Consider the following 22,619-nt stretch of genomic DNA (forward strand, 5'->3'; position numbering starts at 1 on the left):
TTTTTCCTAGGGCCCACAAATCCTGTCCGCTGTTCTGGTCCTCTCTGATGCTTTTTGTGCTCATATCTACTTTTCTCTTTTAGGCAGATTACAGAACTATTCACTCATGATTTTTAAACACACTATTCCTGTGAAGGGTATACAGATGTCAAACCTTTATGAATTTATTTGAAACTTTCTTCATGAACATACATTATGTTAATGACAATCGCTTAAAAGTTGCCCTACATTGATTGTGCATGCGTTAAATATTGGAGTGGAAAAACCCAAATTCGACTTCCTGAAAAAGGTCTATAAAAATATAAAAATAAAACATTTTTGTAGTACCCAAGTACAGAAGATTTATTTCTTAATAAATATTTATATGGATGATTATAGTTTAACACAAAAATTAATATAGGGTATAAAAATCTTGCAAATGTGTTGAAATCCAAATATGTGCAGTGATTACCTCTGTTCCATTTATTCTGTCGACCCAGAAAAATCACATAAAGAAACTTAATTTAGTATTCCTAAAGCTTTTATTTATAATAATTTTGGTGTTGGGAAAGATTTTGTCTCAAACTATCAAAAGCTGAGAGAATTAGATTTTGAAATGTCTTGATAGTATAAGAAAATTGTTTACTTATAAGAGAAAAAAATTACGTTTAACTTATGAACTATTTTTTTAAAAAATTAATTTGTAATGTGGGAATGCAGAACATCTAAGCCTGAATGTACTGTTTTGGAACTGGAAGAGTAGACTTTCTTGTATTCTTCTAAACCCTTTGTTCTAGATGTGCAAATAATCAGGGACAAAAGGCATGAAGTTACAGGAGAAAGGTTTTATTATTCAGCTTTTTATCATTCTTACCATTATCTACAAATTAATAAAATTAAATAGGTCAGAAGAAGTTAAATGTCAAGATTATCTTAAAGGAAAATTAAATATTTGCTGTTGAAATAAAGTTGCTTATTTACCGTCATTCAGAAAATCCAAATACACCTCTCCCTTGATAACTTGTGTACAACGGGGTCCAAAAACGTAGACCGCACTATAGCTGAGGGTGTGAGTTACTGAGAGATCTATGAAAAATGAAGAAGGTGTGCTGTCCTGGCCAGAATTTGAGAAGACTGTGGGGTATGAGTGAGGGGATAGCAACACTGTTTAATGCCTAAATACTCCTTTTATTATTGCATTGGGAGTAATTGACATTAAACAACTTTTTTTATTATGAAATTGCTGCTTTTCAATGTAAATGAGCCTTTATAGTTAAGATAATCAATCTATGAAGATTGTGACAAAACTCCATGGGGCCTTGAGTGGCCCAGTGGTCTAAAGCACTCACTGTTACAGATCACTGCAATCTCACCTCTGTCTGCGTGGGTTTGAGCTTGGGTTCAGACAATGTGGGTATGTGAGAAAACTTGCCAGTAGCTTCTTGGGGGATGGTGGTTCCTTCCAGAGTTTTCCTGGGTTATTTCTTCACCATTTATACTGGCCGCAATGTGTAGCCTATCTTACGCTGATAAACGGAGTTAAACCCCATAACAACAACAACAGCAACAAAACTCCAGGAGGTTTCAACACATCACATACATGTGCCATGTTGTGCACCTGCAAAATATTGTATAATATGTCACTGTATTTTGCACAGCAAAACAAGATTCCTTTGTTAAAAGGTGGAGATGTTTGTTTTGTGGGACAACCATCAATGTAGCAACTTGATTTTTTAAAATTGTTTTATAAGTGAAATATTGATGTTGTGATTGCAAGTTATAGTGAAATATTTGTTTATGCTTGAGCAAATCTCTGGGTACCAACTTCGGAATTTTAAGATCTGTACAAGCTTTGGAACCCACTTCTAATTAATGAACCATATCTATCGAACAAAGCTTTGATTTCATCTGGTGCTCCTTCCACTTGCTTGCCTTGCTATCTTTGGTCACGTTTGTGAATGACTAGGATAATTTAAGGTAGTTTAATTGTAACTTACACAGTAATATTTATTACAGTATTCAATCAGTCAGTTGAAATGAGTTGACCTGATGCACGATTGTGACCGCTAGCTCTTATGCACGTAGAATTTGCATGCCTTTTTACCATATTTTTATTCCCTGCCCTTTATTTGATTTGATCTAAAAGGTAGAATATGATAATGCAAAGCAGGTCTGCTTTCAACTGAGTGTAACATTACAACCAATACTTCGTCAAATTGGAGATCAGAACACAGTTGGCAGTTAATTTGGTTCTCACAGAAATGGCCATGGATATAGCTGTGACATTAGAGTGTCATTTTTCACACTTGGGTGCAAGAGGGCATATTGCATTTATGATGATTACACTGAAATAGAATAAAAATATACAGTTAAAACACAAATTTCTTTTGACAAAACTTATTTCATTGCTATTTATTCTTAAAGTGTTGCCACTGGTAGACATTAGAATTTTTTTCACTGATCTGAATTTTAGCAACTGAGTGTAACATTACAACCAATACTTCGTCAAATTGGAGATCAGAACACAGTTGGCAGTTAATTAGGTTCTCACAGAAATGGCCATGGATATAGCTGTGACATTAGAGTGTCATTTTTCACACTTGGGTGCAAGAGGGCATATTGCATTTATGATGATTACACTGAAATAGAATAAAAATATACAGTTAAAACACAAATTTCTTTTGACAAAACTTATTTCATTGCTATTTATTCTTAAAGTGTTGCCACTGGTAGACATTAGAATTTTTTTCACTGATCTGAATTTTAGCAAATATTGTTATTTACAGTGTACTCAGAATTCTCTTTTTGTAAAGAAAATGTAACAAAATATAGGACTTTTTATTATAAGTAGAGAATTTCTTGATGCTTCTTTAGATTTCTGGACACTAACCACCATTTTAAATGATAAATCAGCAGTAAATCAGGGGACTTAATTCTCCAACATTAACCATTGAAGATAAATGAGCAATATATCAGGGTTTCATGTACCAGTTTTGATCACAATTTTCTTCACATTCAATAAATAAGGGTCAATTCTTGTGGCATTTTCTAGAACAAAAATGGGATCCATGCCTGCCCCAGTGTTAAAAGTGGGGTCATGAGTTATCCAGGCATTGAGTTATCAAGGGAGTGGTGTACTTTGATATAAATAAAACAAAACTTAGAGAAGGCTGATTCAGCAGTTTTTCTTGTAAATATGCACAGAATTTAATAACAAAGAACTGCCTTTTTGGACATCAGTGATGATAGCTCCACATGAAACCGTATGAGATAGTATATTATTCTAAACAGTGTTGCTGATGCAGTTACCTACCATGTATCATGTTGCTGTCACATGCTCTTTACCTGACCAGATGCCTGTTGTAGCAGGAAGTTGATTTTACCCATAAGTATAGCTAGTAAGAACTTTTATGAGAACTTACTGACTGGAAAAAAGAGAATTAGTGAAATGAATTTTTTTCATGGTTTGTATCTTTGTTTCAGTTATTAAAGGATAATGATTGGGTTTTTGAATAATAATTTCTGTCTATCACTGTTGATAATTGTAAACAAATGTTGAAGTCATGACATCACCAAGAAATGCATTCTCTTGAGAACTGGTAATTTATGACACTGTGTCAAAGCAAAGCATAAAAGGAGGGGGGCAATATTTATATCTTCTGATTTTGCATGTTCCGTAATCTTACAATATTAACTTTTATTTCTGTGTAAATCACTGCACCATCTACCATTCAGTTACAGTGGTAGTTTTATTATTGGAAAGTGTTTAATCTTAACTAATAACAAAGTTTTTCATCAATGTTTACATTTCAGGAATCAATAGAAAATTTTACAAACATCCATGTTCCATTTGCACCCAGTCCAAATGCATAAGACCCCTGCATCTCATGACAATAGCAGAAAATTACCTAGCTTAGCTAAATAAAGTCAGGTTGTCACAACTGATGCAAGCCTGGCCATGTTTACATATTGTTTACTGCCAAAATTATGGTAAGCAGTAAGGGTCATTGTACTGAAACTTTGATGTCCTAGATTGTTGGAATCATTTATGACTCTTTCCATCGATATAATTAATGATATGAAATTTTATTAGTAATCATATTAATTAATGCACTACAAAACTGCAAATTAACAGGCAATTAAATCTTGTACTTAACAAAGAGGTAAATAAAGGAGTGAAAGAAAGGGAAGTGGTATTTCCAGAAACCATTATAGCTGCATTTAGAAAGTAGAGAATCTATCCTTTTAACAGCATATCCGTAGAAGATAAAAGGTAAGTAGCATCATAAACCATATTTGGAGATGAAGAGTATGAAGTTTAGCAAAGAAAAGCCTTTTAAAAATAATAAAGAGACCCAAAACAACAACCAAAAATATAGTATAATTAGAAGAACAGGTGCCTTTTGACAGACAACAGCAGGGTGTATAAGAGCAAAAGTCAGACTCACTACAATGCTTGGAAATTTGAGTATTGAGAAGAGAGTATCTTTTTAGCTTCCTGTATTACCTCTTTAAAAAATATTTGGATATAAAACTACAGACTCAAAACAATTGTAAATATGTAGATATTTTTTAAAATTATTTTGTTTAATTTTCTGCTATGAATGATGATTCTGTACACTACTGGTGTTATTCTGTTTATTTCATATCCTTTTTTGGCACTGTTATATATACCTATACATGTATTATGTGTATTGTCATTCATGATTATAGTTAATAATTATTATTTTGTTAATATTTTAAATACTAAATACTAAATTTCTTATCAGTCATAAGTTAACACTTTAAAGATTAGTTTTATCTGAAGTGCGTAGATTCATTCATAAAGTTTCAAGGTTGCACTTTTGTTCAAGTAAACATGATCTGACAAGGACATGAGCTCCAGGCTGACCTAATTTGTTAAGTCAGTGTTGACATGGCTGATTTTCTTTAAAACTGAGGTTATGAATGTGCAACACAATCTGTTGTGTTTTAGTAATGAATATAATATAATTATTATGTAGAATTAGGCATTCTTAGTATTGCTACCAGTCTTGGATGTAATTCACTGAGAAGATTTTTTTTATTTAATTAAATGATTCATTGGAATCACATTGCTTGAAATATGCAGATTAATTAGAATAATTGCTGTCATGGAAATAGTTTGAATTCATTTAATAACATTTGGATATTTAATAACTGTTACAGAATTACTGTGGATTCATGTAAATCATATTGGGATTATATCATTGACTTCTGTACAGTTGATACATCAGTATACTAACTGACATCATTCAAAATACCTTTGGAACTTGTTCGGTGTACTCTGTACTTTTGGAATTGATAGAACATTTAGGACTTAAGGATTTCATTCATCATACTGTAAGTTATTTTTACTTTTTCACATTGTATTTAGGGAAATAAATAATATTTTAAATTTTACAAAAATTTTTGGTTTTCACTCTTTCTTGTTACATATTTCAAGACCATAGTTGGGTAACAGCCCTCATAAGCTATTGCTTCATTTGCCCTGAGAATATGAGAATCTTCTTTTATTTTGGCGTAGACACAGTAACTTCCAGTGGACATTGTTTATTGCAAAATTGGCATAATTTAAGATATTTGCCATGTACAGAATTGCAGGTAGGTTAAAGTAAACAATTAAGGCAACTTTCATGTGGGTATATTATTTTCTTTTATTACAATTCATCTTTTGTTTAGTACCATGAGAATATGGATGCTATGGTACTTTTAACGCTCTGACTGAGACATGAACTGATTACAGTTTGTCAGTGGGAATCAAGAGAGCATTTATTGCTTTCAAAGTGTACTGTTGTCAATTAGATTAGTTATAAAAAAGGGTTGGAGGTTGGGATAGTCCTACATTGTAAGACTTTGAATTCTGATATGTATGATGGTGGTGGTGGTGGGTTTTGATGTATTACATTATAGCACTATAATTGTGGAGTCATTTTACCTGTTTTCATGATTATGTTGGAAACCGCTCCAGTGGCCTAGTAGTTAGAGCGTCCACCTCGGATGCGGGAGGTCGTGGGTTCGATCCCCGGCCGAGTCATACCAAAGACTTACAAAAATGGTACTAACAGCTGCTTCACTTGGTGCTCAGCATTAAGAGTTTAGTGTTAGGACTGGTCAGCCCGGTGTCAGGATAATGTGACTGGGTGGGACATCATGCTACATGTCTGCAGCATGATGCCCCAGTGCTAGACATCACTATAAACTCCCACACTGCAGACATCGTAGCGATATGACTGGAAAATTGTTAAAGTTACGTTAAAAATCCAAATCACATCACATCACGATTATGTTGGACCAATGCTAATTCTAGACACTTCTGAGCATCATAAATGGCAGGGTTATATAGCCATATTTCTTTGTTTTATTCCATTACAAGAATAGGGGAAGGAAATCGGGAAGTGGCATGACAGGGTTGGTGGCAGGTTGGGGTCAAATAAATTACGGGGGGAAATTTTGTCCCCTGCTCTTCTACAACATCACATTTGTATCTCAGATAGGAAGACAATGTGGACACCTTTGAATCCTTCCTATCCATATACGTGTCCATTTGTAATGTTAAAGATATGGGATCAGATGTTTGGAAAAATGATTTTCTTGTAATTTCAGATATAAATAAGAGTCAGGGATTTAGGAGGAAAAAAATTCTCTCTAGGATAAGAGTAAAATGATTGGGTGTAACACTATGGTGAATAAATAGCTGTGAAAGCACTTGTATGGAGGGAGGCATGTTGTTGTTGAATCCTATTTCTTGCTCTTAAAAAATGGAACTGTGTGATTTTGTCTGTGAAAAGGGTACTTGTGCATGTAAACTCTTGTTGCAGTAATTTGATACAGTTGCTTCCATTAAAATAATCAGATTGCTTTTTCAACCTGAACCTGTCATAAATAGATGAGTGTAGAAATTCCTGCAGTAAATTGTTCCCATGGTGACTGTTCATAAACATGATAGTCCAGTAAGCAGGAGTTTGAGACATAGCTGCATCCATTCATGCCTGTCTGGAACAGTGATTGTTTTGAGACATAGCTGCATCCATTCATGCCTGTCTGGAACAGTGATTGTTTTGAGACATAGCTGCATCCATTCATGTCTGTCTGGAACAGTGATTGTTTTGAGACATAACTGCATCCATTCATGCCTGTCTGGAACAGTGATTGTTTTGAGACATAACTGCATCCATTCATGCCTGTCTGGAACAGTGATTGTTTTGAGACATAACTGCATCCATTCATGCCTGTCTGGAACAGTGATTGTTTTGAGACATAACTGCATCCATTCATGCCTGTCTGGAACAGTGATTGTTTTGAGACATAACTGCATCCATTCATGCCTGTCTGGAACAGTGATTGTTTTGAGACATAGCTGCATCCATTCATGCCTGTCTGGAACAGTGATTGTTTTGAGACATAACTGCATCCATTCATGCCTGTCTGGAACATTGATTGAGGGGTGCTACCCCACTGCTACTTATGTCCTCTCCAAATCACCTAAGTACATCAGATCTTTTTTTTAGGTACGTAATCTTTCCTAGATGCTGCTTGAATCCCCAAACTGTAAGCAGATAATGTATCACAGCTTGTTAATAGTATGTAAAAGAGATTAAAAGGATTTTAAAGGGGATGAATGTTCAGAATAAGTGTACAAATGTTGACCCTTTAAAGGCCATACAAATACATTTATAAAATAGGTTCTGATAAAATGTAAAAACAGCTTAAAGGATCATCACTTATTATATTATTAATATATACTTAAAATTTTAAAAAAGCCATGGATCCTTTTGTTTAAATAAAAAGGCATATTTGTTCCAGCAATAAGATCTCTTAAGAAAAATGTGTCCCTCTTGCACTTTTGTGTATAAAAATATTCCTGACCAGATCACTGTTTAATGTAGTACATCTCCTTGACATCGCTTGAGATTCTGACTTTTACATATATTTTTTAATGTAGATAAATGTGTGCAAGTGTTTCAGAACTCTAACTCTTTTTGAGGTGCTGGGTCTAAAAATAAAATGGCTGAGACAATTCTTTAGCTTTACCAATTTTAAGGTTTGCATTTAAAAATCTGTAATTGTTTTGATGCACATCAAACATGTATCTCATTGCTGGGTTCTCATTGATTCTTTACAGATTTTGAAAATGGAGTGGCAAAAGAAGACAGCTGTTACTTGGAACATTCCTGAGAAAATAGCTGATTCTAGCCCTAGGACCTTTCACTCGGTCCACAGTAATGTAGAAACAGAAAGTTATATGTACAGTGATACTTTCGAGGAGTTGACCAAGAGTACTCAACGGCAGTATTCTGACACATTTATATCAGAATCTGAAACACATGGGTCAGAAAACATAGAAACTATCATAGAGGCAACAGACAACCTGTTACTTTCTGCCTTAGAAACTGTGTATGACGTATCTGAACTGCAGCCACATTCTAAACTAGAAGCTACCACTGAAAGTTCAGAAAAACTTTCACACTCCAGTGCAAAATTATCTGATGGGTCCCATTCCAGGACGCAATATTCTTACTCGGAAACCTTTGAGTCTTCCGACTCATTACCTCAAGGAAAGGAGTTTGACAAGGAAGGTGATACTGATATTTCATCTTACTCGGAAACATTTGAAGTTGAATCATTTGATCACACAAATAGCTCACAGAGATCAGGCTATAGTAGTGATGTTTCTCAATACAGTTCTGATAAAGGATTGCAATATGATGAATCCATGGAGTCTGCATGTACAAAGTCAACAAGTTCATACACATACCTATCAAACGAAAGGTAATTTTCTAACATTTTCAGTGCTGTAGCTAGTTTGTGCTGTCTAGTGGACATTATACATTTTCCCTTTGTACTGATTAAAGTAGGGCTAATAGTGTACAGATTTGGTGATAGGTAGCCATAAGTCCTGAGCTCCTCAATAGTGTACAAATTTGGTGATAGGTAGCCATAAGTCCTGAGCTCCTCTAGATGCAACACCACATTTTGTATATTGTAACTCACTCAGTGAGTTGCTTTCTATGCATTACCCTGACATTCGTAGGGACAAATAGTGTTACCCTTCTCCATCATGTCATGTCATGTCCCTTGAGTGATTTTTGTGTTTTGGATATTCATGCAATTGGTCATTCTCACAAACCATTGGAAACAATCTACTTCTTTCCTTTATCATCCATGGCTGCCAGTGAGGAGATTTCCTTATTTTTCATGAGTTTGCATCAACAGAAATATGTAAAGAAAACAATATAACAATCTCCAATACATAAATGAAAGAGTCCATTTTATTGATTATGTTTGAAAGAAAAACTTTGATTCACTCATTTAGACTGCATGAAAGGTTATGTTGGTAATAGCCAGAAGATTTTACTAGCATTAGCAGTGATTGGTTAGCAGGTTTTTGCATTAATAGTGATTGGTTAGCAGGTTTTTGCATTAGTAGTGATTGGTTAGCAGGTTTTTGCATTAGTAGTGATTGGTTAGCAGGTTTGTGCATTAGCAGTGATTGGTTAGCAGGTTTTTGCATTAGCAGTGATTGGTTAGCAGGTTTTTGCATTTCATGTGCAACGAGGACTCTTTAACACTAACAGCCATAGGTGATAAGGAGCCTAGCAGATTGTCTTCCATATCTTGTGATGATTGCATTGTGGTGGGCATCCATATTTCATGAGCATGGTTCTAGCCTTTCTTCAGCAGAGAGATTCTGTATGTTTTTTTCTGGTGGCTACATTTTTTTCATTGTCAACAAATTAAGGTTTTTTTATTGAAGTTTTTTAGAGTTGTTATTTAACTAGGATACATTGTAGAAAGTACTACTTGCAGACAAGATAATTGTTTCTCAAATTCTTATGTAATGTGTTGTATTTTTCCTTTGATAAACTTGGGTAAATGTTTTGAGGACTAGGGGTGGACTTCATCTTTGGAGAAAACTTTTTAAAATTATAATTTCTAGAATTTTATAAACATTAACAGGATTGAACAATCATTACACATGGACTTATAGGAAAATTATGGTATGTGTGATAGGAAAACTATGGTATGTGTGACCCAGAGCATGTTTGAGAAAGCCATATACATATTGGATATCTCACATAAGTGCATGTGATGACACAGTTTGACTGCGTGCTCATAATTTTATTAAATCTTTAATCATTATAGTGGTTTTAACATAAACAGACATATTTGTTAAAGGTACAAATTGTTGTTATAATCTAAACTTTGTATATTCTTTCTAATAATGGAAAACTTTGGAAAAAAATGTTCTCTATTGTATGACTACATTCTTAATGGCAAGAACTTGTTCCTGCTTACAAATTCAGACTTTAAGGTGGGATTTATCATGCCTTGGAAAATTTTAATTGCTGCTCATCTTGCCAGATGGGATACTATAATTCTCACCCATGTGACAGAGAAATCTAGTTGTTTTACTGATCTTAGTTTTCTTATCTTAGTCTGATTGTCTCAGTTATGGTGACTATGTGCTAGGAACTACTTTTAAAAAAAGAAATCCTTTTTGTCTTCTTCTGTGCCTGACGGAGTTGTTCTAAACTGAAACAACAACAACAACAACAGCAGATATATAACTCACAAAAAATCTCATATAGCAAATTAAGGTCTCTCTGACTTTGAGAACACACCATACAAAAATGTTGAGATGCACACACACACACACCTACCTAACCAATCAGTTTTGGTATTATGCTAGAAACTATAGTTTGTTCCACACAGCATGGTATATTTTATCCTGTCTGTAGCCTAACTGATGTAAATGTTTAGGTCAGCATCATTAAATGTAGCTGAAAGTAACTAACTAGTTTTGAATACTTTTTGTGAAATGAATTAGATACTGTTAGATACATTTAATTACACTGACCTGAAATTTACTGAGCTACAGATAGGATAATATAACTATGACAGAAAACACTGTTCCAGGCACACAGACTATACACATCACTGACTAAAATATAAAAATTCATACTCTCTCAAGAGCTACCATAAAGATGGCAACAGTTAGAAATGTGTTATGTCAGATCTGCATTCTTTAATTTTTATCAAACACACCCAAATAGCCCCAGTTAAATCAAGCAATGTAAACAAATGAAAATTCCTGCTCTTACCAGTCAGAATGGTTCATTCATCCAGAAGATTACCATGCAGCCTATCTTTGCATTAGTAATAACAACACTTGCCATATTTTCACGAAAGAAAATATTAATTTCCAAGGACATCATAAATTAGAAATTTCCTCCATCACTACACAGTTATAACTGTACAGTAGTCAGTACCCAGTATTATATTTCATGCCATTGCCTACCATAGAACGTTTTCCAAATTATAACTGGTGAAAGTTAAAAGTTGTCTGATTAAAAGATATTAATTACTTATGGTTATTTCACATGGCACAAATCAGTTAAATTTGATAATACAGTAATATCAAATGGTTTTGTTTCTATTTTCTCATGCATAGAACTTGTTTATTTAGGGTAGACAAGTTGTCCCATTGCCCTCATTAACATATTTGTATAAATGCACAGTACTGTATTTTGAAAAACAATAGCACATTGCTTGAGACACACATTGTGCAATAAATCCAATACATAACAATTATAACCTTTTTTCTCTTTTTTTTCTAAGAACAACATATATAGCTAGATTTTACTTAGATAATTTTTCAGATTTTCATAAAAGAATACAAAACCTGATGACCTTTATACAGAGTGACTAGCAACAATAGTACCTGATGAATACCGTGTATTGAATATGTTAACTAATCACAAAAGTGCATTATTTTAATTGAATTGGGGAAATAATTGGTTTAGAAAAATAATCTTTGTCGGTGTTTGTGCCAAGACATGGAGTACCCAGTCGCGGGGTTACATTATTTGTCTCCTCACTTTGGATACCCTCATGGGATTCAAATAATGTAACCCCGCCACTGGGATTTCCTTGTCTCTGTGCAAATTCAACATAGATGCTCTTATTCTTTGCGGTTTAGTTGAGAAAACAGTTGTTTGTCCTATCCACTCATCAGTAATCAAGACAGTCAAACAAGTGGAATTTTTTAATCTTGTTACTATGTCATATCAGGGCATATAAAGATTATATCATTGTTCTTTCAGAGGAGATGATACATCAGCAAGTTATGGTGTAGAATACAGTTATACCTTTGAGCCGACAGAGGAAATCAGTAAGCTGCAAATTGTAGACCTTGAGGCAGTAAGTTGATCTTGCTGCTTTTTTGTCAGCAATAAGACATTGTGCAGTATATGTTCCTATTTTATCTTCCTTTTCACTGATTGAGCCACCAATACTTAATGCCCTAGTATAATATTTCGATCTGTGCTTGACAATTTTTATGACTCATTTTGCTTAAGAAAATTTCAAAATTACAACACTTATATCACCTCTACTGTAATACTGACATAAAAGACATCTTTAATGTCCACTCAAGCTCAAGTGTTTAAGGTGAGATGCCCTTAGCAACTCCTGTATTTGATTTGGGACTGTGTGGATAAATGCATATCATTTCTTTATTTTAGAAAATAGTTTTATGACAGATAATTACTTTTAGAATTGAAGGCTTAAGGCAGCAAACTGAACTGACAAAATGTATTTAAAAATGCATTTCAGTCTGCTTAAAAAATGCAAAAGATTTTTTTTTTACCTGCATGGCAAGTTGATGGAACATATTGAAGATATAGTCAAATTAGAAATAAGATTAACAACAACGGTAGCAGCTGATAGAAGGAAACATTTCTATATATCAGAATTGCCAAAATTATTGAACATCGTACCTCGTATGTAGCATATCATCACTTATGCCGTAATTTCTCGTTTCTTATTTGGTGTCATTTTAAAGTGTTTGATAAGGATTCTCATTTGTGAATCTCTCAGTAGTTTTCTGGTCCAGATTTTCCCCTGAATTTCTTTATATTATACAACGAATGGAGAATGTCATCCAGACCATTGTTAGACAGGACAACCATGCTTAGCCTGCAAAGAAGTTCTAACTTCAAGTTTCCTGTTGCTGAGTTTGTAAGGTTGTTGACTGGTCTTCAGTACTCCTCAAAGTTATGTTCACCATGTGAAGGAAGTTCCTAACTTGAGCTGTATTCCAGTCTTATCTGCAAGGGCTTCTTTCTCTTCATGGCTCATGTCCAAAAAACTATTAACAAGTTTCACTACTGTAAATAAAAAAACAAAGATTGATTTGGACTTGAAATAAACAGTGAAAGAATAAATAGTGTATTTATGCTTTTTTAAAAATCACCAACCTCAGTATTTTGTCGCCAGTTTTCAAAAAATGTCGCCAGAAAAAGTAGTGAATATTTTTCCAGGTCTGTTAATGTAATAGGCAATGAAAATTGAAAAAGATGGGATAGTTATCACCTTTTTGACAACAAGCAGTACAGCCATAATATTTCAAAATAAATCATTACATGACTGTTTTACACTACTTCCTTGGTTTTTGCATCCCGCATCACCCTTAGTGCATAGGTATGACTGTTATCATGTGAAATAAATGCATTATCAAATGTAAAATATCTACTTTCCTGACATCTACAGTCTCTCTCTCATTTTTTTATATAGAAACATAAGTTATTAAGTAAATCTATATTATGTATATTATTTTCCAAATAATAGTTTTGTAAGGAACTTTAGTTGATGATATTTTAATACTAAAACCCTGTGATCATACTTTGCAATGTAAGATAAGTGACGTATAATGCGACTGTTGATTTCATGCATTCATGAATTAAATTCCCCCCCCCCCCCCGGCCCTTTATGGCTAGCTTCACAAAGTACATCTCCATCAATCATGACTTAAGAAATTTATTTTTGCTGTGCTTTACATGCGTTGTTTGTAGTGAATTGCTTCCTAAATCCCAAGAATGATAACTGAATATTGTAGATTTTTTTCTCGACAAGCAAACTAGGATCTCCGTTCCTACCAATGAAACTTACACGAGTCAAAACCTGGCATCATTGTACTGTATATATAAGCATTAATTATCATCATTAAATTAAACGAAGGAATGAAGAAACATATCACAGAGCATATGTACCCCAAAAAAACTAATTCTTAATAAACATGTTATTGAGTAAGCAGTGTTATATTCATGTATGAGTTAACAATAAGGAAAAAAGGTGGGATATAAAATGTGGGAAATAGTTATCACATGTATGGTAGCTTGAGACCACATTTGAATTTAACTATTAACATAAATTCACGCCCATTTTAGGCATTGTTAGTTATAACAAAAAAGGGCACTGTTTATTTGTCAATCAGTGGCTAGTGCTTTCACTCAGTGTAGAACAGGTGGATTCTTTGAAGTATGTTGAAGAGCTTGGAATTGAAAGGACTTTTAGGAAATAGGAATTCATTCACCATGCTGTAAGTTAATTTAATTCTTTCACTCCTGTATTTTGAGAAATAAATTATTTTCAGTTATGCAAAACTTGTTTGTTTTGCTATTTCTTGTTGCGTCGTTTAAGTCCCTGGAGTCATAACATGGGATTGATGGCAAAAGTAAAAGATCACTGAGCAGAATTAACATATATTACTTACCCTGCCTGGATTCATGTTTGGTGACACACTCCTTCTTCAAAATATCACAACCAGTTGTAAATGAATTGACGACTTGTGCCTTGATACATATATCACAGAACATCTGCTTTAACTTACGTTTACCCATGATAAAGTTGCACTGTTGACAGTATATAATTCTGATTGAGATTTTTTTATTTGCTTTGTATTTACACACAGCAATCAGTACTTCAAAGGTAGTCAGTTTTCTCTGAAGTGTCAGCAAAACATTGGTACATTTAAAAAAAAAACAGAAGGATTACCCATCGTTCAATTAACTGTAGCTGTTTCTGTTTATGTCTTCAGAGGTCGGTCAATTGTAGGTATAGTCCATAGCATGACTGAGTGTATCACAGCATACAGTACTCAGGCCAGATTCAGCTTAAGCAGATTATGATGTAACAATGCACTGTTAAGATGTTTTTGTCATCACAAACAAATGATTTATTTACGTAACAGATAGATTCCAGTGCATTGTTTATCCAAGTTTTCCTTTTGTGGTCCCATTAAATGTCTCCACTCCAAATCCATGATTGTATGAACAAATTAAACAGCCAAAAAGGTTGTCACCACAAATATCGCCAGATGGTATATTATGTCACCAATAAGAAAAACAAATCGCAATTTGTGACATTGGTGGAACCCAGGGCAATCCATGAACTTTATAATTAATTATCTTTTAATATATTTTAACTGATTTGTGCTTGTAAACTTAAAATAGTATAAAAGATAGATACCTTCTGAAACACTTAATGCAAACGGGGGACCTTCGCTGCTCACCTGCACACACTTAAACTGTAATTTTAAAGCATTGTAGAACTTGTTATGTTCAGTTTATTAGCTGTTGGTTTCTTAGCATTGGTAGAAAGTACACATTTCGGCATTTTGATATATATTGATAAAAAACTGTAAGAGTTGTCCGTAAATATTCCTCTTAAAATAACTTGAACAATATAATAACAATTAAACAAGAAAAGATAGTCAAAATACTTAATTCTGGTCTGTCGGCCAAAATAATTTTTTTATAGCTGGTCTCCATTTTATCTCCCCCATGCTGAAGGTTGTTTGATTTTCATCAGATGTTTTAGACATTGATCTTCTTTGAATTCGGTGGGAATTTGCCTTACTTAATTCTAAGCCAGCTGCCTCAGTAATGTTCTTATGAAGGTACTTAGCTCTCATTTCCTTGGCATGATATAGCGAATAATGTGTTAAAAGTGTTGCCTTAAGCCATCCACTCTAAACCACCCTCGGAAAAGTAGGTCACTGTGACTTGTCTCTCACGAATCAGTTTGTTTTATTTAGATAGACCCATTTTTAAAGTTTTACTTTTATGGCAATACCAACAGTGTAGGAGGATGAGTGACAGTATGCATGGTGGGATGGATACACATTATCATGATCCCCAGCTTTTCTTTGAAAAGTGCCAGGATAACAACTGTGACATGAAAAAATACTGTTGTAAAGGTAAGCTTAGTTGTCTGTTTCACCACTCTTGTTATGATGTGTCATTATCATTCTATGAACAATAAGTGACAGATTGTTAAATGGCTGCATCATCATTATGATTAGATGGGTTGTCATCTGACTTTGCACATATATATTTATCATGGAACATAAAACACTTCATGGTGACAAGGTTATGGTCATGTGTGAAATGATATTACCTTATCTTTTTTATGACTGTTTTATTTGCAGCTGCAGAAAGAGGAAGCATTAAAAGCCGAGTCAGAAGCTGCGAGAGAGGTATTCAAATCACACACTAAGATGACAATCCAGCAAAATTCAAAATGGAGATCGATTCTTGATCAGAAGGCCACCCAGAAAGAGAGACATCCCAAAGTCAAACAAAGTGATTGCCTTTCAATTATTTTCTTAGAATTATCTATTGAAGTGAACAGTTGAATGGTTCAGATTTGGTTGAGATATCTAAGATAGGATATTATGGCCTTAATGCATAATATGGCACATACAAATAGGTGGTTAAATGAAACTTTTCAAAATAGTCACAGACCAGAAGGGCTTAAGTGATGGCCTGTTAGTACATTGCTCATATGCAGTCTCTCTTTTTGCACATGTTTGTTGTTGCTAGTCCTAAACATATTCACCCCAAGGTCTAGTTGGTCATAAATGACAATTAAGCTCCTCAGATAACCAGTATGGCCACCTTGAAGATCCTTTTGATAAAGGAAATGGTGCCAATCTGACTTCAGTATGTTTGCCTTAGTGGCTATCTAAAAATCTTGTTACTACTACTCAGCTTGAATGCATCGTCACATCAACGTGCAGTTTTTCTTACATGACATGATGTTTTGTTGGTCATAAATGACACTGGTGTTAATCTGACCTCTAATATCATTGCCATGGTAGCTATTTTGAAAGTCTTGTTATTACTACTTTCTTATGCAAATACATTACCCAATCATAATACCTTAATAGAACTACCACTACATTGCAAATCCAGCCCTCCCAGATACTACTTTTAGCTAAAGGGAGCTAAATGTTGACTGCTGGCCTATGTAGCTGTCAGGCAGAATGATCTCCCCCAAGGTATAAGACTTGGTGGCAAAGCCTAAGAATCTCTTAGTTACTACTTCCGCTCGTGCCAAGAAGCACACTCTCACCATGAAAGACCTCACAAAAGCCAGAAGCTACATCGAAGATATACCACTACAAGTTGGAGGAGTTTTTCACTTCTAAGGAAAGTATACTCCATCAATATATCGTACTTTTCCTCTTTCTATCATGACAAAGTTCTGCCTTTACAAGTTGCCAACACTTTGTCATCATCAAACATTTAGGTACTTGCACATGAAACCTAAGCAGCTTCACATTCAGTTCAGGCTACAGTTATTTTATCTGTGCAAATTTCTAACACATATAACTTCTATATATGTGTAATTCCATTACGAATGGGTTCATATCGATGAGTTTCTATTCCAAGGCATTCGTAGCATCCGGGCCCCAACTTCAGTGTTTCTACTTGTATGTGCGGTCTATGGGCCTTTTTTCCCTACAAGTATTGCCTCAAAATATATATTATCACACAGACTGTATACGTCTCTAAAATGGTGCCTCAGTTCCCTTTTCTATGTAGGTTTTTGTGTGCATGTGTGTAATATAGACACTGGTGTACATTTCTTTATTTCTTCTGCTCTGGTTGGATCATGAAGGGCCAAACATTAATATTAAGTTTCAAGCATTACAGGGGATCGTAACCTCACCCTACACAACCATGATGATGTTGCTTGTTCTCCAGCACCGTCATCTATTCTACACTATCCAATGGCACTGGAAGATTCAGACTTCTGAGCCTCCATTGAGGATGTATTTCTGCCCCCGGAGCTTTGCCCACCACCAGTCTTTCATTTGGAACCCCAGCAGTAGACAGTGATATTGGCACTTTGCGGCTGACACAGCCACACTCTGTGTGTATGGATCAGATGCCTTTGTTGACACTCAGCAGTTGGTGAGCAATATTGTTGCCGTAACTTCGCTGTTGGATTCATTCTCTCTAGCTATCTTCCAACCAATGAAATTCAGCTTATCTACTCCCACTCTCAATACGTCAGGACATACAGGGAACCAGTCTTAAGAATGGCCCGAGTACTGAGCTGAACTGCTCAAGACACTGTGGCCAATGCCTTAATCACAGCTGCCCACCCAGTGCCCACTACCTGCACTTACCTGAAGGACCACTATGCGGCCAAGCTAAGAGCAAAACCTTTATCCTCTAACTTTCCGTTTAACATCCTGCTGGATTAAGTCGGCAAACAAGCCATCAAGGAGACATTTCCCTCCATCCCGCAACCACAGCATCGATACAGGGATAGTACAGAAATCAACAAAAGGACCCAAGGGATTCATAAGACATTAACCACTGAAAGCTGTCCTATCAGTGTTCCACCCATCAAAAGTCAGTTTCTGTTTTCTTTTTTATCCGCATACCAAGCGGATATAGCACCAAGATAGCTCTATCATTCGTTTCACACCTTTTCCTGGTCCCAACAACAATGATTCTCTACATCTAGTCATAGACCTAAGCACCCTCAGTCCATTCATCCATGTCCCTTGGTTCTCACTGGAAACATTACAGCGCATTGTGAACAGTATCCATGAGGGAGACTTTGCCATCACTGTGTGCTTAGACGGCACATGCTTTCATGTCCCTATTCACAAGGCTTCCAGGATGTTCCTGCAGTTTACATTGTATACCAATTCAGGGCACTCCTGTTGGGGCTCATCGTCAGCCTTTGGGTCTTCACTTGTCTGACGCATTGAGTAATAATGCATGTCTAGACCATTTCTGTGGCATCAGCATCAAGTTACATGGACGATATCCTGGAGCAACATCAATAAGTTAGCTCTAACACAGCATGATAACCCTTGTTACCAATCTGGACTTCTCATCAGCAAGCAAATATCTGACCTCGTACCATCTCAATGATTTGTTCATCTAGGTAAGGAGTTCAGTATACAGGCAACATATTTCATCTCTCTCAGGACTGGGCATTGAAATGACCCATGTCAGCACCTTAATTGTGAGGAAATTATATCAGCACAGGAATCCCTTTGCCTTCTAGGCTTGCTCAATGCGGCAGCCGACCTCATGGTCCTAGGTTACCTTCTGCTGCATTGCTACTGTTTTCCCTGCACAAATGGAGATCTCCAGTTTGCCCACTGGACATTCCTCTCACCATTGGCACCCAATTCAGACGTCTCTTTGGAATTGGGAGCAACCTAGCTTGGCTCACAGCAGGTATGCATCTACATGTCCAACCGCTCGAGATCACAGTCTGTACTGATGCAAGTAAGGAAGGCTGGTGAGCTCTCCTACTACCATTCTTTCGGGATGCCAGAGGTGCATGCTCTCCCCAGGAATGACATCTTCATATGAATAGTTCTGAACCACCCAGGTTTTTTAATGGCACTTAATAGGGACAAAACAAGAAGCCTTCAGCATGAAATCATTTTTGATGAAAGAGGTATGTCTGTGAACACAGATTCAAGTTTTAATATAGAAACAGTATATTGTCTTAATTTGGGATGGAGTGGAAATAGGACAGACAATAATTGCTATGAACACAATAAATCTAAAAATATAGAATACAGCTAAGCTGAGAGAAATATTAATATATCTAATATGAAATAGTTTAAATATCCATACGCTGTTTTTAAATAAGCAATAATGTAAAAAATAAATATCTTTACTTTTTTGTTTATGGGGATGGCTGAAGAAGAAAGGAAGGTACTGAAAAAGACATCGAGACAACAACAGCTGCTGCTGATAACTATATGCATTGAAAGCAAAGATCCATAGGACAATTTCCTTTATCATGACATCAAAATAATATAAGGAAAAGTGAAAAGGACAAAATCACTAAACTTGGAGGTCTTGGAAAAACAGCTTGATGACAAGCTACAAGAAATGAAAAATTCATTCTAAAATATTTTGGACTTCGTAAATAGTGTAGTGTAGACAGAGTAAAATGAACTTTGTTCAGTGACTGTATATTATTCTAATGCCCAGATGTAGGATGTTTAATATTAATGGGAAAGATATCAATGATCATGCTACTGACTTCATGTTGTATGTTGTTTTTTTAAAAATAAGTTTGCAAGAAATGTTCCTTGTATGGAGTAATAGTAAGTATTAACTTGTATTTACACACAGTTTCATTTATGTATCCTTTAAAATTAATGTAATAATGTACCTTGAAAAACATGATTTTGAACCTTGAGAAAATCCTTAAAAATTTTGAAAGAAATACACTACTGACCTTGTATATAATGGAAAATGTTAGAGCAGATGGATCTTTTCAAACTTCAAAACATGTCAGATCAGAAAGAGGACAAATCAACATGGTTTTATAAACTTTAAAAGAAGAATATGAGAGTAATGTAACATTACTATGAGCACCTGACTATGATCATTGCAGAATCCCAGATCATTCAGCGAAAGTTACACTTGTAGACTAGTTAAAATGAGTGCTGAATATAAATAATTTTTCAGTATATTTCTTGTTTGTATTCAGGTTCTAATCCATATCAGTTTTACACTTTGTGACCATAATTTTAACCAGCTGCAGAACCAGCTTGTAACAATGTATGAATACCTGTTGTAAATTGTGATTCCAGTATTAATGTATAGATTATACTTTTTACACCCAAATTATGCTTTTTTGCCACTGGCATGTATATGTATGCATCAACAAAATCCACTACATATAATTGTTCTAGTACATCATTCCATGACAGCAAGAAATCTCATTAGCCATTTCTTGCATTACAGATTGTACTTCAGCTATGTGCAGAATGTGCATCAGTTGGTTGGAGAATACATGCACTGCAGTTCTAAGCATAATTTCATGAATCAAGGAGTGACATGGAAAATTCAAAGACAGAGTACTGATGTTTTGAACATTCACTTTCTACTGAGTCTTTGTCCAGCCTGGTTTGGGACACCATTACATCATTGGAGTTGGAGGAAGCTATGACTTCTCCACAATCAGCACCATCTGTGAAGTTACAGGTGCATTGTTTGGTACAAAAAGCAATGACAGAGTTGATTAGTTCTGGCTGATTTTTATTTCTTACCATCATCTTCTGTTTTAGTTGAGAATTTCAAACACTTTTGGGGGAGTTTCCACCCTTTCTTGGGAGTCAGGTGACAGAAGTCACCCTGCATGTCCTAGCATAGCTTCAGGCCTGTAACTCTGGCCATATGGAGTTTATAAATTACTTGAATGAGCCATGCCATCAAGGTAATGGGGTCGATCCCTGGCCGAGGCATACCAGAGACATACAAAAATGGTACTAACAGCTGTCTCGCTTGACGTTCAGCATTAAGAGGTTAGTGTTAGGACTGGTCGGTCTGGTGTCAGGATAATGTGACTGGGTGGGACATCATGCTACATATCCCCAGTGCTAGACATCACCATAAACTGCCACACTGCAGACATCATAGCGATATGACTGAAAAATTGTTAAAGCTACGTTAAGAATCCAAGTCACACACACACACTCAACCATCTTGAGTTTTTATTTATGAGACATGGCTCCACAGCAACAAACTTAGGACCTGGTTGACCCAGTTTAACTTGCACAAGTGGCTACCAGACCAGTTGATTTCAGCACAACCACTGGACAGGCACCGTTTTCAGCTATTGCTGGATTCACTAGGAAATTTATGTGGTAAGATCTTGTTATTTCTTCCCAGACTTAACCACATTGCCTCTGTTTGTGCTACTTGTAAATTAGGAGGCTGTGTTAATCTTCATATGAGGAATCTAGTCTTCTTCCTGCTGAAGTTAACTGAAGTACAGGTTGGATGCTGAACATTCACTCTGCCTATTACCTATTTTCCTAACATTAATGTGATTGGGAAAGGTTTTTTAAGGAGAAAAAAAATTTCAGTAAATTCTCCTGGAATACTTACCTGATCACGTTACTTTTTACCCTCCCATCCTCCATGTAATGCAAACATCCCATTAAATGATGTTCTGTTCAGCTTAAAACTAGTGCCATCTTCTGGTGGCAAGGAGGAAATAATTGGCAAGAGTTATTGTCCTTTGTCTACATAATATAGACAGATAGATGAATTTTTGTCTTTGATAGGTCTGGATTCAGGAGGCAGTTAGGCTTATATTTCAAATGCTAATGTGATCGGTTAAGTATTCTAGGAGACAATAATTTGCTGTCAGGATTCTATTCATGGCTATTTTTTTTACCAAAAAGGCAAGTTGAAACCGATGATAGGCTTCAGTTGTCTTAGCAAATTCATTCTTCCACCAAGGTTCAAGATCGAGACAGCGAGATCTCTATGACTCTAAAGGGACAAGTATGTTATTAGTCTTGATCTCACAGATGCCTACTTTCATTCCCTATTCACCTGTGTGTTGTGAAATATTTTGCTTACTATGACAGTTACCAATTTTGAATCCTTGTGTTTGGTCTAAATATCAGTGCCAAGGTTTTACCCTGTTCCTATTGATTTCCTCTGTGACAACAGAAGTGTAATGGGATCTTCTCCAAAAAAACATAAGAT

General features: G+C 35.4%; 1 protein-coding gene across 2 annotated transcripts in view; it reads left to right on the top strand.

Moving 5' to 3' along the window:
• The window catches only part of LOC149797409 (uncharacterized), a 42,691-nt gene that overhangs the window by 2,525 nt on the left and 17,547 nt on the right, over window positions 1-22,619 (top strand). For both annotated transcript variants that reach the window (XM_089962193.1, XM_089962194.1), the window contains exons 2-4: window positions 8,123-8,769; window positions 12,105-12,201; window positions 16,271-16,424. In XM_089962193.1, the coding sequence (XP_089818319.1) occupies window positions 8,132-8,769; window positions 12,105-12,201; window positions 16,271-16,424 (889 nt within the window). In that variant the 5' untranslated portion in view covers window positions 8,123-8,131. The remainder of the gene's footprint in view (window positions 1-8,122; window positions 8,770-12,104; window positions 12,202-16,270; window positions 16,425-22,619) is intronic.

Source organism: Sinohyriopsis cumingii, chromosome 6 (assembly GCF_028554795.1).
Source record: "Sinohyriopsis cumingii isolate HCF-2022 chromosome 6, ASM2855479v2, whole genome shotgun sequence".
Taxonomy (NCBI): Eukaryota; Metazoa; Mollusca; class Bivalvia; order Unionida; family Unionidae; genus Sinohyriopsis; species Sinohyriopsis cumingii.